A 16,935-nucleotide genomic window follows, 5' to 3' on the forward strand; every position below is an offset into this window, starting at 1 on the left:
GTACTGTAAGAAATATGAGGTGTGGTAACTCTGCAGGGGATGAGTGCTTCTGGGTCTCTGCTCGGCTGAAATCGATTCCTTTAAAACATGTTAATAGGTTAACAATTTCTATTGTTTTCAGTGAGGTTTTCTACGGCCTATCAACTAGCATTGCTTTTCTATTGTTTTTACTGTGTGCCTCCCACCATGACGATGGGAAAGATTCAAGCATGTGAATCTATGAAAGATATAATACTGGAGAACCTAAAGGTATCTAGAACATGCATCCATGCATGCACATCTCACACTTGTTTTGGACTCTGTTTCTCAACCATCTAATTCTTATTTCCCCTTTTCTGCCCAACACAGATTACCTTTAACGGTAAGGTGTCTGCTAGGTTTTCCTTTTTCAAATAGCCACATGATTGTCTACAGAACAATTATTTGCAACTCGCCATTCAGTAACGCTTCTGTATTAAAAAAATTAAATTACAAGCTTTGATAAGGCCCTTGGCTGCCGATCCATACAGGGTCGGGTTTGCGGTGTTCCAAATGCAATATCCACAAATTACTACATCCTTATCACATGAATGAACCATCAAACCACAGAAGAATCCTAAGAATAATAAAAATCTACCTAGCATATTTCTTTTTTACCTCCTTTCCTGTTAAAAAGACAACACCAGATACTAGGTCATGCCTGGACATTGGGCATCAAGGAAAAAGTGAAAACTGAGGGCCCTCCTAGTTTGTGACCTGGGTTAGTTTGACGACATTCTAGAAATTAGAGTAATAAACCCGAAATCAATTTTGGCAACTAGTGGTTCATTTGGAGGTTGGCAGAGCAGGGAGATTCACCATAAATTGGCAGGTCTACTGTTTCATCAAACCTGTGCTTCCATTGCCTCTTTTACATGAGGGGGGTGGGGGTTCACCGGCAGCATCTCAGGTGGCTTTGCCATTGCAAACATGGCCAGCTGCCCATCCACCACTGGGGACATCCGCAACAATATGTTGGTATTAAGGGAAGACTTTCCTGTGCATATTTTCCTTCTTGGGGCCACCATGAAAGACGTGGCAAATCTTGCCCAAAAAAAAATCAGTGGCCACCAAATGAAGGTAGTAAACGAACGACACAGCTTTTTAATGTTTCTGAATAAAAGCAACTGCTTCCTGGGTTTTTTTCTAAAAAGACATGGCTGTCATTTCATAGTGGCTATCTCTCAGTACATTTTGGACGAACCAAGAAGGAGCAATCCCTTTTGGAAAATGGCCCCGGCCAGCTTAAATATAGCGGACAGATCTCTGGCAGCTACTTTCCTAACACTAAATGATGCCCCTTGGAACAAAGATGATGATCTGATGAAGCAAGTTGTTCACTATAGAGGTTCCATAAAATAGGTTGTATGACAGTACACTGCAAGCAAATACATTGTATGCCTTTGCCTCAAATTTTTGAACTCTCATGTTTTTACCCCGAATATGCATTTACAACGCATGCCATTACCATGCATTGTTTTATTTCTAAAAACAATGTGTTTGTTGAGGGAACCACCCCCAACTTACCTTAAATGCGTGGTAAAGGCACGCATTGTAAAGGCATGCATGTGGTAAAAATATGCATGCTAAAAAAATGCGTGGTAAAGTGACAATGAGGTAAAAACCTTGTTGTAAAGGCTGTTTCCCCATATAATATAGGTCAAGGTGGACCAGTCACATTGTTGTAACTTGCCTACAGGTTGGTATAGCATCTCATGTCTTGACGGAGACTGTAAACCAGCAGGAAATGCCGTGCTTTAATACCCACCCTTTTGTATTCACAGTGTACATGATTAAACTTGGAACTCTCGAAAATGAGAAAACTGCAGATGTGGAGTGGCGCTGGCACCCGTATACCCACACGGCCAAGAAAAGGAAATTCCTCAGTGTGGAATAGGTGAAGAGACTGAATCGGATGCAACCCTGTGAGCAATTCGATGGAATGGCTGTGAAAACTACATGGGGAGCAGTTACTCACTCTGAGGCTCTGCTGCTCCTGTACGTGTTGGGAAACAACCAGTTTTGTATTTGTAAACCGGAGAAGCCACGCTATATTTCAGGAAATATTCCTCCTGCCATGTTTGTGGGAGGATCCACTCATTCTTGTACTAAAGACCTGCAGCCATGGCAACCTAAAAAAAGCCCTCCTGGCATCCAATCACCACTGCCTTTGGCGAAGAAATTTGTGAATTAAAAAAAACTCGGTACATGAAGAGGTGATTGGCCATACTTTTAGAAACATGTGCGTTTGATACTTTTCCTTTTATTATTTTCAGTTCCATGTACAGTTAATAAAGTAATCGTTTAATAAATGATGTATAATTTCTTTATAGCACTATCAATCTGTGCGCTTCTAGGTTACCTAACTCGCAAAAGAAGTGAATATATACTCCTCTCCCCCCCCTACCCGACACCACAGCTGTGAATCCACCGTTGTTCATCCCCTACCACCTCACACCTGTAATTTATTTTCTTTTGCATAATAAGCATGAAAGTTATCTCCAGTATGTTAATTTTTAGGAAGGGGATGATTTGCCTATCATTCTTATTTTCAGCACCTTCTAGACCTGTGTACAAAACTGGGCTTGTGTTGCAGCTAAGCTATTCCTCCCCCCTCCCCTTTTTAGGTCGAGCCTAGTGCAGCGCTCATGCGCTGCTCTGGAATTGGCCTCTTGGAATCACTTCAGCTGTTGTAGAAGCTCGTGCGTGTGGTGCTCACACGTTATTGGCCTTTGCATCTGGCTTCAGCAAGCAATTGGCCAAAGAGTTGTGGATGTCCCAGCTTCTCAAGAAATGTTTACTCTCAGAGCGTTTTGCTCACTGGAGCCAGGAGAGGCGCGCAGGAGCCATCTGTTTTGTGTCAGCAGTGGTGCGCAGGGGCCATCTGTTTTGTGTCAGGTTTCCTTGGTTGGGAAATGTTTACTCCTAGCGGGTCGCTTTCAGTTTCCCCATGACCCAGCTTGCTTTCTCAGCCTTCCTCTTCCCTTGGTCCTGCTTGGTGTCCCCTCTCTCTCTCCCCCCCCCCCCCCTTGCTTCATCACCCCCACCTCTCCGCGCTCCCCTTTCCTCTGACCTGGCGCCGGGCTTCCGAAAATGGGTTAAAGAGCCGCCGAGGTGGTGGTGTAGTGAATACTCACTTGTACATTATGTAATATTTATCTTAAATGAAATGTTGTTGTGTGATGACATATTTTATAATCCAACCGGCAATTTTGATTAGAAAAACTCAACAATGTGTGCAACTGTGGACACTTTAATTAACGACATTCATTATAATACGACTCACTGTATAGACGCAATTACGATGCTAAGAGGCGATCAGAGATGCGTTGAGGCTCATTTGCGTGAAACTGGGGGCGGGGGGATATGAAATAAAAAGGACATTAAGTCCAGTGCCAGTTGAATGCGTGCAAACATGCGCACGGAGGCACTTAATGTGCGTTTGGCATAGCAGTGACACAATTGGCAAAATCTGTCCACACTAAAAGCAAACCGCTTTCTTTTCTATTATGTGTTTCTTTCCCCTGCTGGAATTGTTCTCTGCGACGCACCCCTTGACAAGTGCCTCACGTTCCACAGTTAAAGAGGATGACATTACTCTGCTGTCGTAGACTGCATCCCCTCAGCGGTGCTAGGTGTTGGAGATGTCGCACAAGCTTGACCTTTTTACACTCCACTTGACCCAGGTGTGTAGGAACAGATGACGCGCGGGAGATCCTGCCGGGTTTGCCCCAGAGGCAGGAAGTGTCCGTCTCGTGGCTGGATTCAGTGCCGTCGGATCCAGGGTGGAGGTGAGTGAAGTTTGCTCGGTGTAAGGGGATTAGCAGGCCCTTCACTCATGGCCCATCAATCAAGCTTCGGTTCCTTGCTCCACTGCGCACCAGCATTCATCGGCACCGGCCCCTCTCTGTTAGGTTTATACAAGGGCACGTTAACTTTGCTTTAGGCACTGGGAGATTAAGTGACTTGCCCAGAATCACACGGTGTTAAACCATTGTTAAGAGATTCCAACCCAGTTCCAAAAGCGGCAGCTGTAGCCGTTAAGCCATATCTCACCCCCAACCTTTTCCTGTTGAGCTCACAATTTGCACACTATTCTCCCCATTTCACCTGCACGCCTCACCCATCCCAAAGTACTTAATCGCCACTAACTAAACACTTATAAGGTCCCAAAGGCGAAACCTATTGGCTATGCCAGTGCTTGTTTTTTTTGCTACTAGATGCTGATTTTTGACTCAACAGTGCATGAAGGCCAGCTAACCAGACCTCGGTGCCAGTGCCCCTTCCCCAAAACAAGATTTTATCTTAAGTCTGCTACAACTTGCTAAAGACTTTAACACACCTGCAAGTATCCAGTAAATGGTACCCCAGTTACGTAGGGCAGTGGTTCCCAAACATTTGACGCCTGAGGACCCCCATTGAGTCACCACTGGAAGCCGGGGACCCCCAAGCAATTTGTATGAGTTAAATTTCAAACATTAAAACAGTAATTTGAAAAAAATACACACGTGTGCACACAAAACAAATACTCAAAGTACTAAGGATTTTGGGGCCAGATGTACGTCCATTTCATTTAGCGCCTCGCAATTGGAGACACATTGAGAGTGGCAAATTGCGAGTCGCTAAATGAAATGTACAACAGTGTGTTTAACGCTGTTTGGGATTCCCAGTGGGGTTGCAAATTGCGAGGTTCATTAATATTAATGAGCCTCTCGCAATTTGCGAGCCCATTGGGAATGCCAGCCCTCCCAGCGATGGTGGCTTGCTGGGCTCTGCAGGCCACCATGTCTCGGACTGCTTTTAAATAAAGCAGTTTTAAAAAAAAAAATACAGCCTGTTTACCATGAATTTAAAAAAAAAGAAAATGAAACATTTTCGTTTCATTTTCTAAGGGCAGGCAGAGGTCCCTGGCACCACTGCCTGACCTTAAAAAATAATTGTGCATGCATTTGCAACCCCTTCCCATTTGTGAATGCATTACCATCTACTTGAAGTAGGTGGTAGTTGTGACTGTTTTGCGACCGCAAAACATTTGTACATGGTTTTGAGACTCGCTATTTGGAAGGGAATGCCCATTCCAAATAGCAAGTTGCAAAACCTATTTAAAGAGTCGCAAACAAATTGTGACTCGCGAAATAGGCTATGTACATGGCCCAATAGGTTTTTGCATGCGCAAAGGGGTTCGATAAACCGTTCGCGCATATAAAAACAGATCGTACATCTGGCCCTTAGTATTTTATATTGAAGTAATAGCCCCTCTGTCACATGTATTTCATTTGTTTTGTAGCATCTCTCATACCATTGTAGGATGTCAGAGCACTTTACATCACACACATATAGAGACATTGAATCATACATGTAAATCAGTGTGTATATAAAATGTTTAAAGAGTGCTTGGTCTGGAAAAGCACAAACTCAGGATTCAGAGCATAACACAGTGGCTAGCATTGACTTTAACGTTTAAAATGTATTTCCATCCAAATATATCTTTTTAGCAGCACAGGATAATGAATAACTGGGACAAAATATAAGTTAGTAACTGGTACCATGCAGTTTGCAAGCAGCTCTTTGATGACAGTTTATAGGTCCCTCTGCTAGATTACGATTGTCACTTATGAAGTGCACAATAACAAAAGAATCTCTGTAACAAAAGCAGTAACCACGAACCTAGGCACATAAAATGCTGCTTTTTAAGATGCATGTTACACGTTCTTTGCAGTAGGCACATTAACCCTCTGTGCTACATTAGTTAAATCAAAGCTGCCACTGAACAAAACTCTCATCGCTCTCCAGCAGGTACATTAATCACTGGCATTCTCGTGACACTTTTATTGTTGCTATAAAGCTGCTAATTATACAAGAAATGTTTTTGTGCTTTTCAAACTGTTGCCTACGGACCCCCTGGGAATGTGTCACGGACCCCTGGGGGTCCGCGGACCACAGTTTGGGAAACACTGACGTAGGGCATTGGTGCTAAAGAGGGTCCCAAATGACTGCAGCATTTCTTATGCTACCCCAAGGGACTCGCACACAAACTCCTCACAGACTGCCATTGCAGGCTGCGTGACATGGTGCAAACCATGAGTGAAAACAGGACGTGGTACACTCCTGTGTGTCATGCCGAAGTCACTGCCCTAAGGCAGGGTGCATTATATTTTATGTGAGGACATATCTGCATGAGCAGATACACCCCTTTGATGTCTAGTTCTATTACTGGATATTGTAAGTGAGCAGGGAAGCCATATTAAGGTATATACTGGGCACTGGTCAAAACGAGTTCCCCAGCTTCATAATGGGTTCACTGAAACACATGGTATTTGGTATCAAACACCTCATATTAATAAACCCACACTGATTCCAGTAATGGGTTTATTAATGAATGGACCCAGAGAGGGTGCCTTAGAGGTACCCCCCTGAAACCTGACAGCGCTCCAGTGTGCTGACTGGTCCAGTCCAGCCTGCCACCACAGATGAGTTTCTGAACCCCAGGGGTGACAGTGCACGCTTTCAGGAATAATGCCTGCTCTGCAGAAAGGTGTTTTACAACTCCTCCAGAAAGGCTGTTAAATTAGCATTCCAAGGCAGAGAGCTTTAAAGAGACCACTGTCTTTGGTATGCAAATCTGGCTTACCTCGGGTGAGGGGATGCCAAAACCCCCTTACCAGGGCCCCTTTGGCACCTGGACAGATGGATACGAAATGTAATTGTCTGCCATCTTGGTGATGGCAGAATTAGGAACTCCGGGACCGGGTTATGCCCACACGTACGCAAATGCGGATGTTTGGGTTCGATTGCGAACACTGCATATTGGTTTAAAAATATATTAATAATATGGGACAAGGAACTTTGTGAAGACACTGAGATTTTTGTACACTTATTATTTTGTGACCTCAGTGGTTTACGAATAGCATGGAACACATTTCCCAAACTTCAGTGTGACGCAACCGTTCTTCAAATGCACAACTGCAGCCAGTGGAATCACATTGTCCTGAAGAAGCCCATGTCACAGATGAAACGGGTTGGCTGCGTGTGTTGTGTGTTGAGAAGAAAGAAATCTAGGAAATTGCAAGAAAGAACCAAAAAAAGTGTTGTGGATACAACTATTTTACAATTGCCTCGCCTCTTTTGTGTTTTAAAATGTGGGAGATCTTTGGTAGCATTGAAAGAAAGACTTGAAGTGCCCATTGTGGTTTCCTTTTTGATGCAGGAAAAGGGTACCATAAATTCATTACAGGGGTGGAAATGAAGGGTCACCTATGAATCTACAGAAGGTGCTGAAAGTTATAGTTAGACATTTTATTTAGTTTGGTGCCCAACTGAGTGACACAGCAAAAACCTCTAGGATAGAGTAAGTTTCCAACCGAGAATGTTTCTAAGCAGGCTGGTCAAGCTTTTGATCTGGATCAAGTTTCCAAAGGATTCTTTATGGTGAGTCTTTTAGTCTCAGTCAACGGGTCTGCCCTAAAACCTACAAATGGATACCCTAGGATCATGGGGCAGCACTATTCTTGCTCCAATCCGTGTGGATAGCATGCAAGCACACCTCCTTCACGTGTGTGGCTGCACATCCGTACCAGTTCCCAAAGTTAGAAGCCAATATTGTACTTGATGGTAGTGGGGTTGGCGGAAGGGAGCTGGTGGCAGTAGTGTTACAGAAAACCTTGGAATGTAAGTAAAAGTCACTGTTACGGTAACTTTACTCCTACATCTTGGTCTCTTGGGTACATTTACCAAGAAGAGTGCTGGCCAAATTAGTAATTCCTGCTAGAGATGGCATTGAGCAGGACCATAGTGCTGTAAATGTGTGCTAAAGACAAAAGACACAGAGTTGATGGATGGAACGCAGAACAAATCAAAGCATTCACCCCCAGTCAAGAGATCTGGGTTAAATCCATCATTTGTTTGCTCACCATGCTACCCCAGTTTAGACCTTGCCATATGTAAATCAGTCTTGGCCCTGTGCATCATGGGAACAGTCAGGCCCGAATTGCCAAGTCTGGTCCTCCTAGACCGGAAACAAGCATCCTAGTGCTGGTTTCGGGGTTTCACCCCTCATCAGCCAGGACAGCTTGAATCCAGTGAGCCCAGACATGGGACCTGTGCTCTCCATGCCACTGAAGTCAAGCTATCCTGGCTGCTGAGGGGTGAAACCCCAAAACCGGTCCTAGGATGCTTTTTTCCAGTCCAGGGAGGACCTGGCTTGGCAGTTCGGGCTGGACTGTACCCAGTGGGCACAGGGTCAAGACTGATTTGCATATGGCTGGGTTCAAACTGGAACGGCATGCAGAACAAAAAACTATGGATTTAGGCCCAGACTGCTGTACTGGGGTGAATGTAGGACAATATTTCTGCATTCTATCCATCAATTGTTCTTTTTAGGTCTCGGACCGGAAATGCTGTCTTGCCAGCTTCCGGGCGGAGATTTAATGTTTTTGAGTACGGGGCTTTGAACCCGCCTCTGTACTCCACCTCTCCTCCATTGGCTGGCTTCCTAAACGGAGGCCAGCCATTGGAGGAGAGAGGCGTCCCTCGAAAGAAGCCCCGTCTCTTTCGGATTCGGGGGCGTACATTTTGCTGTTCTTTCGCCAGTGACGTCATCCGTCACTCAAAACAACAAATACACGCCCCCGAATCCGAAAATGGTCGGAAGCTTGCGGCCGCCATTTTGCTGGTCGAGCAGCGTCTACCAGGACATGAGGTAAGCCTCTGCTCCCTTGTTTGTGCCGTTCTTCGTGCCCCTGCCCCCGTTTGTGCAGTTTTTCCTGCCCCCCCGTTTGTGCCGTTGTTTGTTAGTTAGGTGTTATTAGTGTCGGACCTGAGCCTGCAGTGCTGGCACAGCGCTTCAGTGAGCTAGACTGTCTTGTGCGCCTTTCACCCATGCCCTGCAGAGCGCCTTCTGACCGTCACGTTGAACGCTCGAGGCAGCGTCATCTCTTCAAGTCCGCGCTCTCTGGGGATCCAGGCCACGGTTTACCGCCCCCTCAAGTGGGACGAGCACTTTCGGAGTGGACAGTGACTGTCCACAGCCCGGGTGCTGCTTGCGAGTCCACAACGAGTGCAGCGCCTCGGGCCCCTTTTCTTCCCACGTCTAAGCAACTTTCTGAAAAGTGGGCCACAGACACCGGATTTTTCCGCACACGGACTCTGAATCTTCTTGGAAACCTCAAGGACTGTTTGACCCCAACTGCTCCATGGATCGACCGGGAGTTTCTACCCGCAGACACCGGACCGTTCTCTTCGTCGCACTTTCACTGCTTGTTTGGGGTAAGTTTCGGCTCTGCTGGGACGTTTATAAGGCATGACCAATTGCCCAGGGCCCCCCACCTTCCAAGGGCCCCCTGTGAAAGTGAACTTTCTCTGTTTGACATCCGCCTTTTTTTCTCTCTCTTACCCCCTCCCCCCCCCCCCCCCCCCCTCAGTCTCTCTACTCAGTGTAATCTTGGTAATCTCTGGGGTCCGGGTCATAACATATTTCAACTGTTGTGTTACCCTGTTAAAGTGTACTATAATTTAGTATTATTTGGCATTACAGAGGGTATAAATTATTGTGACTGCATTTATATAGCGCTTACTACCCCTGGTGAGGCGTCGATGCCACCCCGGTCTACTGCCGTCCTGCTCGGGGAGAGGGTCAGTCCACGGCAGCCGCGCGCTGCAGTATATCGCCTAGGCGACCCTCATCTCATTTAGGATGTACGACCTTCTTTACAGTATAAAAACGACCATCTTCCTTCTGTGTCCCTCCGAGGCATGCATGCAGCCCAGAGCGCTTGAATGGGAGGTTCAAGTTGGGCCAGCACGTGCACTTCGGAGCACCTTGAGGCTTCAGTGCAGTCTGATTCGTGTATGGTTCACTGTGTTCCATCCCCCTCTTTTTCACGACAGTTGTCACATGAACTTTCTAGCAGTATCACTTTTTTACAAGATGGCCAGCGCTACTGCTCTTGGTACCTGGGAACCGGTGTCGGTTCAACATGCTGGGAAAATCAGTGCCTACATACCTGCCTTTCCTCTGTTGCCCTCCTACCTGCCTTTCCTGTTTCCCTCCTACCTGCCTCCCCTTTGTTTCTCAATGTCTCCCTTCTGTCGTGCTCCTAAAAATGCTTCTCTTTGGATGTGCCCCCATACCCCACTTTTGTTTCCCTGATTATTTGCATCACTGGTGCACTGATATACGCTTTTTCGTCCACTCCATATTTGCTTATTCCTGGATATACCTGCCTGCTTCTCCGCTGCCTGACCACTCTACTCCTTGTTCTGTTGTGCATACTAGCTCTTCCCACGTGCCATGAAGTGTATTATTCTGGGGAATTGACGTTTCTGACATCCATATCCCTCTTTCATTGTATAGAGCTATGTATTTGGCATTAGTTTTCTGCATTGTATGTTAGGTGTATGGGCTTTTGGTTGTTGGTGTGAGTCAGGAGACTATTCTGGAGTATCCATGACAGACGGCGTTTAATTAGTTAACAGTATCCTCATTTAATGAGCAGTGGCAAAAATCTGCTGCGGGATTTTTAGGTGTAGTTTGTAGCTGTCTGTTGTCGAAGACTTATTTTGTACATTCAGTACCCAGAGTGTGCTTTGGGTCAGCTCAGTTGTTTAGCATGGATTGACTTTGTCAATCTCACTTCCTTGATTTTTATTCAGTGGCTTTCGTTCCTCTGCTTGTCCCTATCCAGAGCATCGCTTTTTTACAATGTTTGTTTGGATGACTTGTTTTTTTTCCCGCCGCTGCAATTGGGGATTTATTTTTCTTGGAGCACTCTGTTGGTGTGTATGTTTTCTTGCTCTCGAGTGCTGTTTCTCTTCTCACATTCCCCCACCCTGTGCATTCCATATTGCTCCCTTCCCCTCACTGCTTGTCCGTAATAGCAGAGCAACTGGTATATATTTCTGCTGGTGTTTGACTAATGAGCAGACTTTTTCGGATTGGTTTTCTATCATCTTCTTTGGTCCACTAGTTGTATTCAATTTCAAGCTTAGGCATACAAAGTATAGTTAACAGTAGTTCCCTCTAAGCCATTCCCTATATACATGAATGTATATTTTGTGAAATTAATCATCCATAGACAAAACAGAACAAACTTGCAGTCATAAAGCAATATATAAACATATTTGAGCTTCAACAGTTAACATTAAAGTATGAAAAGGAACTCCAAATACATTATGCAGTGCTTGCGAGTTGTGAAGGTAATAGCAAAAATACATTGACAAGAACTTGTGCTGAACATAGGGTTGGGGCTAATCATGGACCCGTTTGTTGTTGGGCTTAGTGTCCATTAAGCAAATAAACCCTAAAGGTTTGTCCACCTCAGAGTTAGTAACACGCTGACGTTTTACTAAAAAACCTATACTTTACCTCTCATCATGTGGAATTCATAACTATGTGACTGGAAAAAGGAGCAACCCAAACTTAAAACAAGGGTACCTGACGAGGGTACGTGACTGGTGCTACACGTTTTACCCAATTGCATAGAGTGCGAGTTGTCTTACAAGAAGGTGTAAACATGTCATATACTTTCTAAAAAAAAAAAAAAGATAGACCTGGTAACCAATCCGTAGAAGTCTTGTGTATGTGGCTCTGTGTGTGTAGCTCTGTCTATGTGTGTGGCTCTGTCTGTCTGTGAGAATGTGTGCCTCTGTGTAGGTATGTAGCTCTGTGTAAGTAGCTTTTTCTGTAGGTGACTCTGTGTAAGTGCCAATGTCTGTGTGAGGGTGGCTCTGTGTAAGTGCCTCTGTGTGTGTAGGTGACTGTGAACAACTCTAGGTGGCTCTGTATGTGTGTGGCTATGTATGTGTAAATTCAATAGATCATGCATATGCAAAAGCTTAAGCTATTAGCATTGTAAATGACAATGCCATTTATTTAACGATTAAGCTATTGCAAATTAAAAAGACAATGCTATTTATTTATAATTTAGAAAAAAAACAAAAAATAATAAACAATACCAATAGCTCTACCTTTAATAATGCAGAGACCGTTGCATTGTAAATGCTAGTTTCATTTGTCACCCTGAGTGGGACGGGTATGCCCAGACGTGGGTCCCATGCTCTCCATGCCACTGGAGTCAAGCTATCCTGGCTGAGGGGTGAAACCCCGACACCGGTCCTAGGATGCTTGTTTCCAGTCCAGGGAGGACCTGGCTTGGCAGTTCGGGCTGGACTGTTCCCATTGGGCACAGGGACAAGACTGATTTGCATATGGCTGGGTTCAAACTGGAATGGCATGGTGAGCAAAAACGCGATGGCTTTAAGGCCCAGAACGCTGTACTGGGGTGAATGTATGACATTGTTCTGCATTCTGTCCATCAATTGTTCTTTTTGCGTTAAAGTGTGCTAAGCAGCCCCATAAATGCTTTACTTGTTTCTTTGATGCATGGGAGGAAATTGCCCCTTGGCAGAATGTGTACGAGAGAAACAAGACTTAATGAGAGGTGTCTTGAGTTGCCTCATCCAGAGGAAAACAGATTTCACATAGGGCGCATTTAGGTAGTTGGCCCACAGTACCAATGCAATTCCCAAGAACAATGCATGTGGGGTGGAGACTTCAGGCCCAATACAATAATGTATTCTATTGTAACATTTTTATCGCTCTTAACCTTGGCAGGGCCCAATGCGCAATCTCGCCAGTCAGGTGAGTTTCTGTTCTTTGCGTGGGTGTGATACGGGTGTAGGTTGAAGTGACATTTATTAGTGTGAAGTTTTTGTGTCGTGAGGCCACAAGACTTTACACTGCAGCATGTATGTGCCAATGGGCGTTTGCAGGAAAGGCCTCTTATAGGTTATGTAACTTTAACAGGTCATTCATATGACCCTTGGAGTTCACTTCATTGTTATGGATATAAGGGAGCAGGCCCTGTCCTTTTGGGGCTCTTCCCAGGTCACATACAGCAGCTTCAGTTCTCTTATCTCCCTCAGGAGTATTCTGAAGTGGGTGCTTTGAAGCGCCACAATTATGCCTGGCAAGAGCTAGAGGGTGGGAAGGACTCCAGGGCACTCCTAACCAATGGGGTGGAAGTTAGTTCCCAGGGACAACTCTACCCACTTTGGGCATTTTCAAGATGGCATGTCTTTGCCCTCAGTTAACTAAGGCATGGAGGGGTGTGAGGGGAGTGTACTATGTTAATCCTGGTTATCTCCTACATCTAACACCAAAATCCAGTTTGAAGCAGCCAAGTAAACTTAGAGACAGACATCTGGTAGGACAAAGGCCAGGTACTGCAACCAGTCAGTGGATACACAAGATGTCTTGGCATCCTTATGCCTTCTTTTCTAGTGCATCTGAGAGTTATATGTAAAAGGCAGCAGAATTAAACACTATGTTGTCAAAAAGGATGCTCACATCCCCAATCCTACATTTTGTCATTAAGCTTGTTTGCTCCTGGGGGGGCGTTTCATACCTATTCATATTCTAATTATTGGCTGGCCGAAGTGGGAGAGCAGATGCAAAAGGGACTCCATAGAAAATAGGTGTGAAAAAGATAACTTTCTAAAAACACTATTAAAAATAGTTGTTTAATTATTTTTCTGTCTTCTAAACAAAATTAGCTTTATTAAATGCAATAATATAACCCAGTTTTCCTAATGGAGCAGTCGGTCTTGCTAATGTGAAAATAGCTTTTGGGGCCTTTTCACTATAATGGCATCTGCAACATTAAATTACTACATGATCTACCTTTAAATACCATATGCCCTGCATTACGAGTAAGAGACAACATAGGGTTGGGCCCATGTTGAAACCAATTCCAAAGGCGGGCTGAATGAATCCCACGACTGGAGAGGTAAGTTGGATAGTGGGGGGTGCTGGGACACAGTTGGTTGGGCACACTAAGTTGAAGGCTGTAAGTGCAGGGGTGTCTTTAGGGGTCTGGTTTCTTCACCAGATCCGGTCGCAGTCAGGGGGACCCTTCAGGTTGAAGCTACAGGTGTCGAGGGGAAAGTCCGAAGAGGCCAGCCAATGCTGGATCCCAGGTCAGGATCATTGAGGGGAATTCACTGGGTCGGGTAGGCCACTTTGACTCTAGCTGCGAGCGTCAGATGCAGAGCGTGTCATGGAATTGCCATCCTTGTGTTGGTTTCTTACTGGACAAATCCGGTATCCACTGGAGACTTGAGTCTGTGTTGAAGTTAGCATAGGTCTCCGGAATTCTTGGTGGTTCCTGGCTGTGGGCCATGCCAGTTTCTTGGAGCAGGGTTGCTGGGGGAGACCGGCTAGTAGGGTTGGGGCCAAATCAGTTGTGGTCATCGCCACTGCTGCATGGCACTTCGGTCGTTGTCGTATCTGAGGAACAAGGTTCCAGGGAGTTCTAAAATACTAGTTACTGAGGTCGGAGGACAATAACTTATGTCTTCTAAAGTGACTACACCCTTTGGGAAGAAGGGTGCATCCCTGTTACTGTTGGGCCTTATTCTCCAATTCAAAATAGAGAATTTCTGAGAGGGAGAAGCGCAGGCACTTCATCACTGGTTACAGTGCACACTGTTAAACAGGCAAGAAAGGGCACATTTCCAACATGTTACAAGTAAATAACTTTCATTTACTTCTTCAGCACTGAATCTTTCATAGATTCACATGCTTGAATCCAAATTACAAAAGCAGAAAATTACATAATTTCCAAGGCATAAGCAGAAGTGAGGCTCACCTTAGTGAAACATGTTGCGCAGGGCTGCACTCCTGTCTCGTTCTCTACTAGATACCCAAGCAAGTATGCTTGACTAAGGCATAAGTTGAGCCCAGGTTTGTGCCTTGCAAACATCTGCTAAGGGCACTCCTGCAGACTGGAGCTATGGCTGCATACCCTAGTGGAGTGCACTTCAATTATTCTCCTTTAGTTTGATTTTTAGTTTAAATTAGGCTATTGGAGCCTGTGGATTGGTAGCAAGGGTCACCTTTTTAATCTAACTTGAAGAAAGGAGGTTTTGGATCTTACTAACATGCTGAGGCAAACTCAAACACGGTCTTCCGTGACCGAATTTGAAGGGATACCTTTGTAATGGTTTAAACAGGTCTTTAGTGAGCAGTCCTAGCACAGCGTTATGCTTCCAAGATGGTGAGTTTTCTGCTTTGGGAGAAAATGTGCAGAAAACCTTTTCATGAATTTCTTTACCATTCCGGTCGAAAAAAAGTGATGAGTTAGGTGTCCTGAGATATCTGGCTTTAGCCGCCAAATGTATTTAATTGCGGAGGCAGTACAGAAAAATATACTTTATATTCAGGATCACACTTACTAAAATACAGTGAGAGACCATTGCAATCCTATGGGAGGAAATACAGGTAAGTAAATGGTTATGTGATTCAGTCTCCAAGGGTTTTGGTCAACATGGAGTAAGGGTCTCACGAAGGTAGGTACTGCACCACCTGCAGCAGCCTGGTGCAGAGGTCACTGGGCCCAATGTTATCCATGGAGGCACCTTGAAGAGGCACTGGTTACAGGTAAGTACCTGCAGTTCAGGGACACAGGCCCTGGGAGTTAAGATCTGCACTGGAGGGGCAACCAAGGAGCACCAAGACCCTACCACCAGCACTATGGGGGCGGCCTAGTGCAGAGGCGGTGTTGGGCCCATGTTGAAACCAATGGAGATCCTCAGTTGGGAAAAATTACTGCTGGCTCTGTTCCAAAGGCGGGCTGAAGGAATCTCACGACTGGAGAGGTAAGTTGGATAGTGGGGGGTGCTGGGACACAGTCGGTTGGGCACACTAAGGCTTGAAGGCTGTGGGTGCAGGGGACAAGGTCTACATGTTTCAACCTCCTAGATTATATGTAATCTTGGCCTTCCTCAGGACCTAGGTGGAAATATGGTACTGCGTAAATAATTGAACAAACATACCGAATGCCAACTGGGCAGGTTGGACCAATTACAACCTACCAACTTGACGTAAGTTCTCTTGTGGAGTATGGTGTAATGGTGACACCTATAATGCACAAGGAACGGCCTTCCCCTCCCCTGGTTACAACTCAGGAAATGAGGCCCACTCTGTCCGTCGGTACCCCGATCCTCATCTGAGTCGTGTACAACACCGAATACACAACTCAGACTATTGCTGACTAATTTTAGCTACACATTCACATACATATTATTTGCACTGCGCCATCACTCTTAGTCTTTAGTTTTCACATCTATCGGATCTGCGAGCTACCCCCCCACCCGTGGAGGGGGTTGCAGCCCTTGTTTGCACTCCGGAGGAGATCCCAGATGATGAAGCATGCCACCACAGTGAGTGATGCGACTCCGTCATTTTAAAAAGGATTTCCCTAGACAATATTTGGGTTATCTAAATTTCCCGGCCTTTCCCTTTTCGGTTTAATTTGTTGTGCCAGTTCGCCGTGCCTAAATAGACCCATGGACATTTTGTTTGATGTTGCAGTGTTTGGGGAATATGTCTATGTAGTGGTCTTAAAACGTTCGCTTAGACCCTCTACTGTTAATGGTTATTCTTTGCCTGTCACTCTGGTATATACATTATTATTCCCATCTTGGAGTGGTTAACAAAAGAGGGAGAAGACTCATTGTTTGCCACCGGTTGGCTTGGGCAGATGATTGCTAACAACCTCTGCCCTTGATTGACTGTTGCCCTTTAAGCCAATGAGCGGTTTGAGTCCTCTGGTGGAAGTACTGGCAGTCATAGGGACCATAAGAATGTCATTTTCCTCAATTCAACAGCTTTCAGTGTCCAGCTCCGATTTCATTCAAGATATCTCATTGTCCGCATGAGAGCTAAATGTGCTACCCAAGAAGGCGGATTCAGAATTTGGGCTTCTGGTTTTAAGCCAGACTCAGCCACGAAGGGCGCTGAAGTGCTAGTCCATGACAGCACTCATGCGCTGCTAGAGTGGAGGAATCTGCTGTATCACTGATTACCTGGTTCAATACCATCATGCCTTTGACAATTTCTTGGAAGTCCTGACATTTATC

General features: G+C 45.3%; 1 protein-coding gene across 1 annotated transcript in view; it reads left to right on the forward strand.

The window, feature by feature from the left end:
* Positions 1-2,330, forward strand: part of IMP4 (IMP U3 small nucleolar ribonucleoprotein 4) — a 50,055-nt gene extending 47,725 nt beyond the window's left edge. Inside the window, exon 9 of the mRNA XM_078664674.1 lies at positions 1,803-2,330. Coding sequence (XP_078520800.1) covers positions 1,803-1,915 — 113 coding nt within the window. The 3' untranslated portion in view covers positions 1,916-2,330. The remainder of the gene's footprint in view (positions 1-1,802) is intronic.
* Positions 2,331-16,935: the final 14,605 nt, after the last annotated feature.

Source organism: Lissotriton helveticus, chromosome 10, assembly GCF_964261635.1.
Source record: "Lissotriton helveticus chromosome 10, aLisHel1.1, whole genome shotgun sequence".
Taxonomy (NCBI): Eukaryota; Metazoa; Chordata; class Amphibia; order Caudata; family Salamandridae; genus Lissotriton; species Lissotriton helveticus.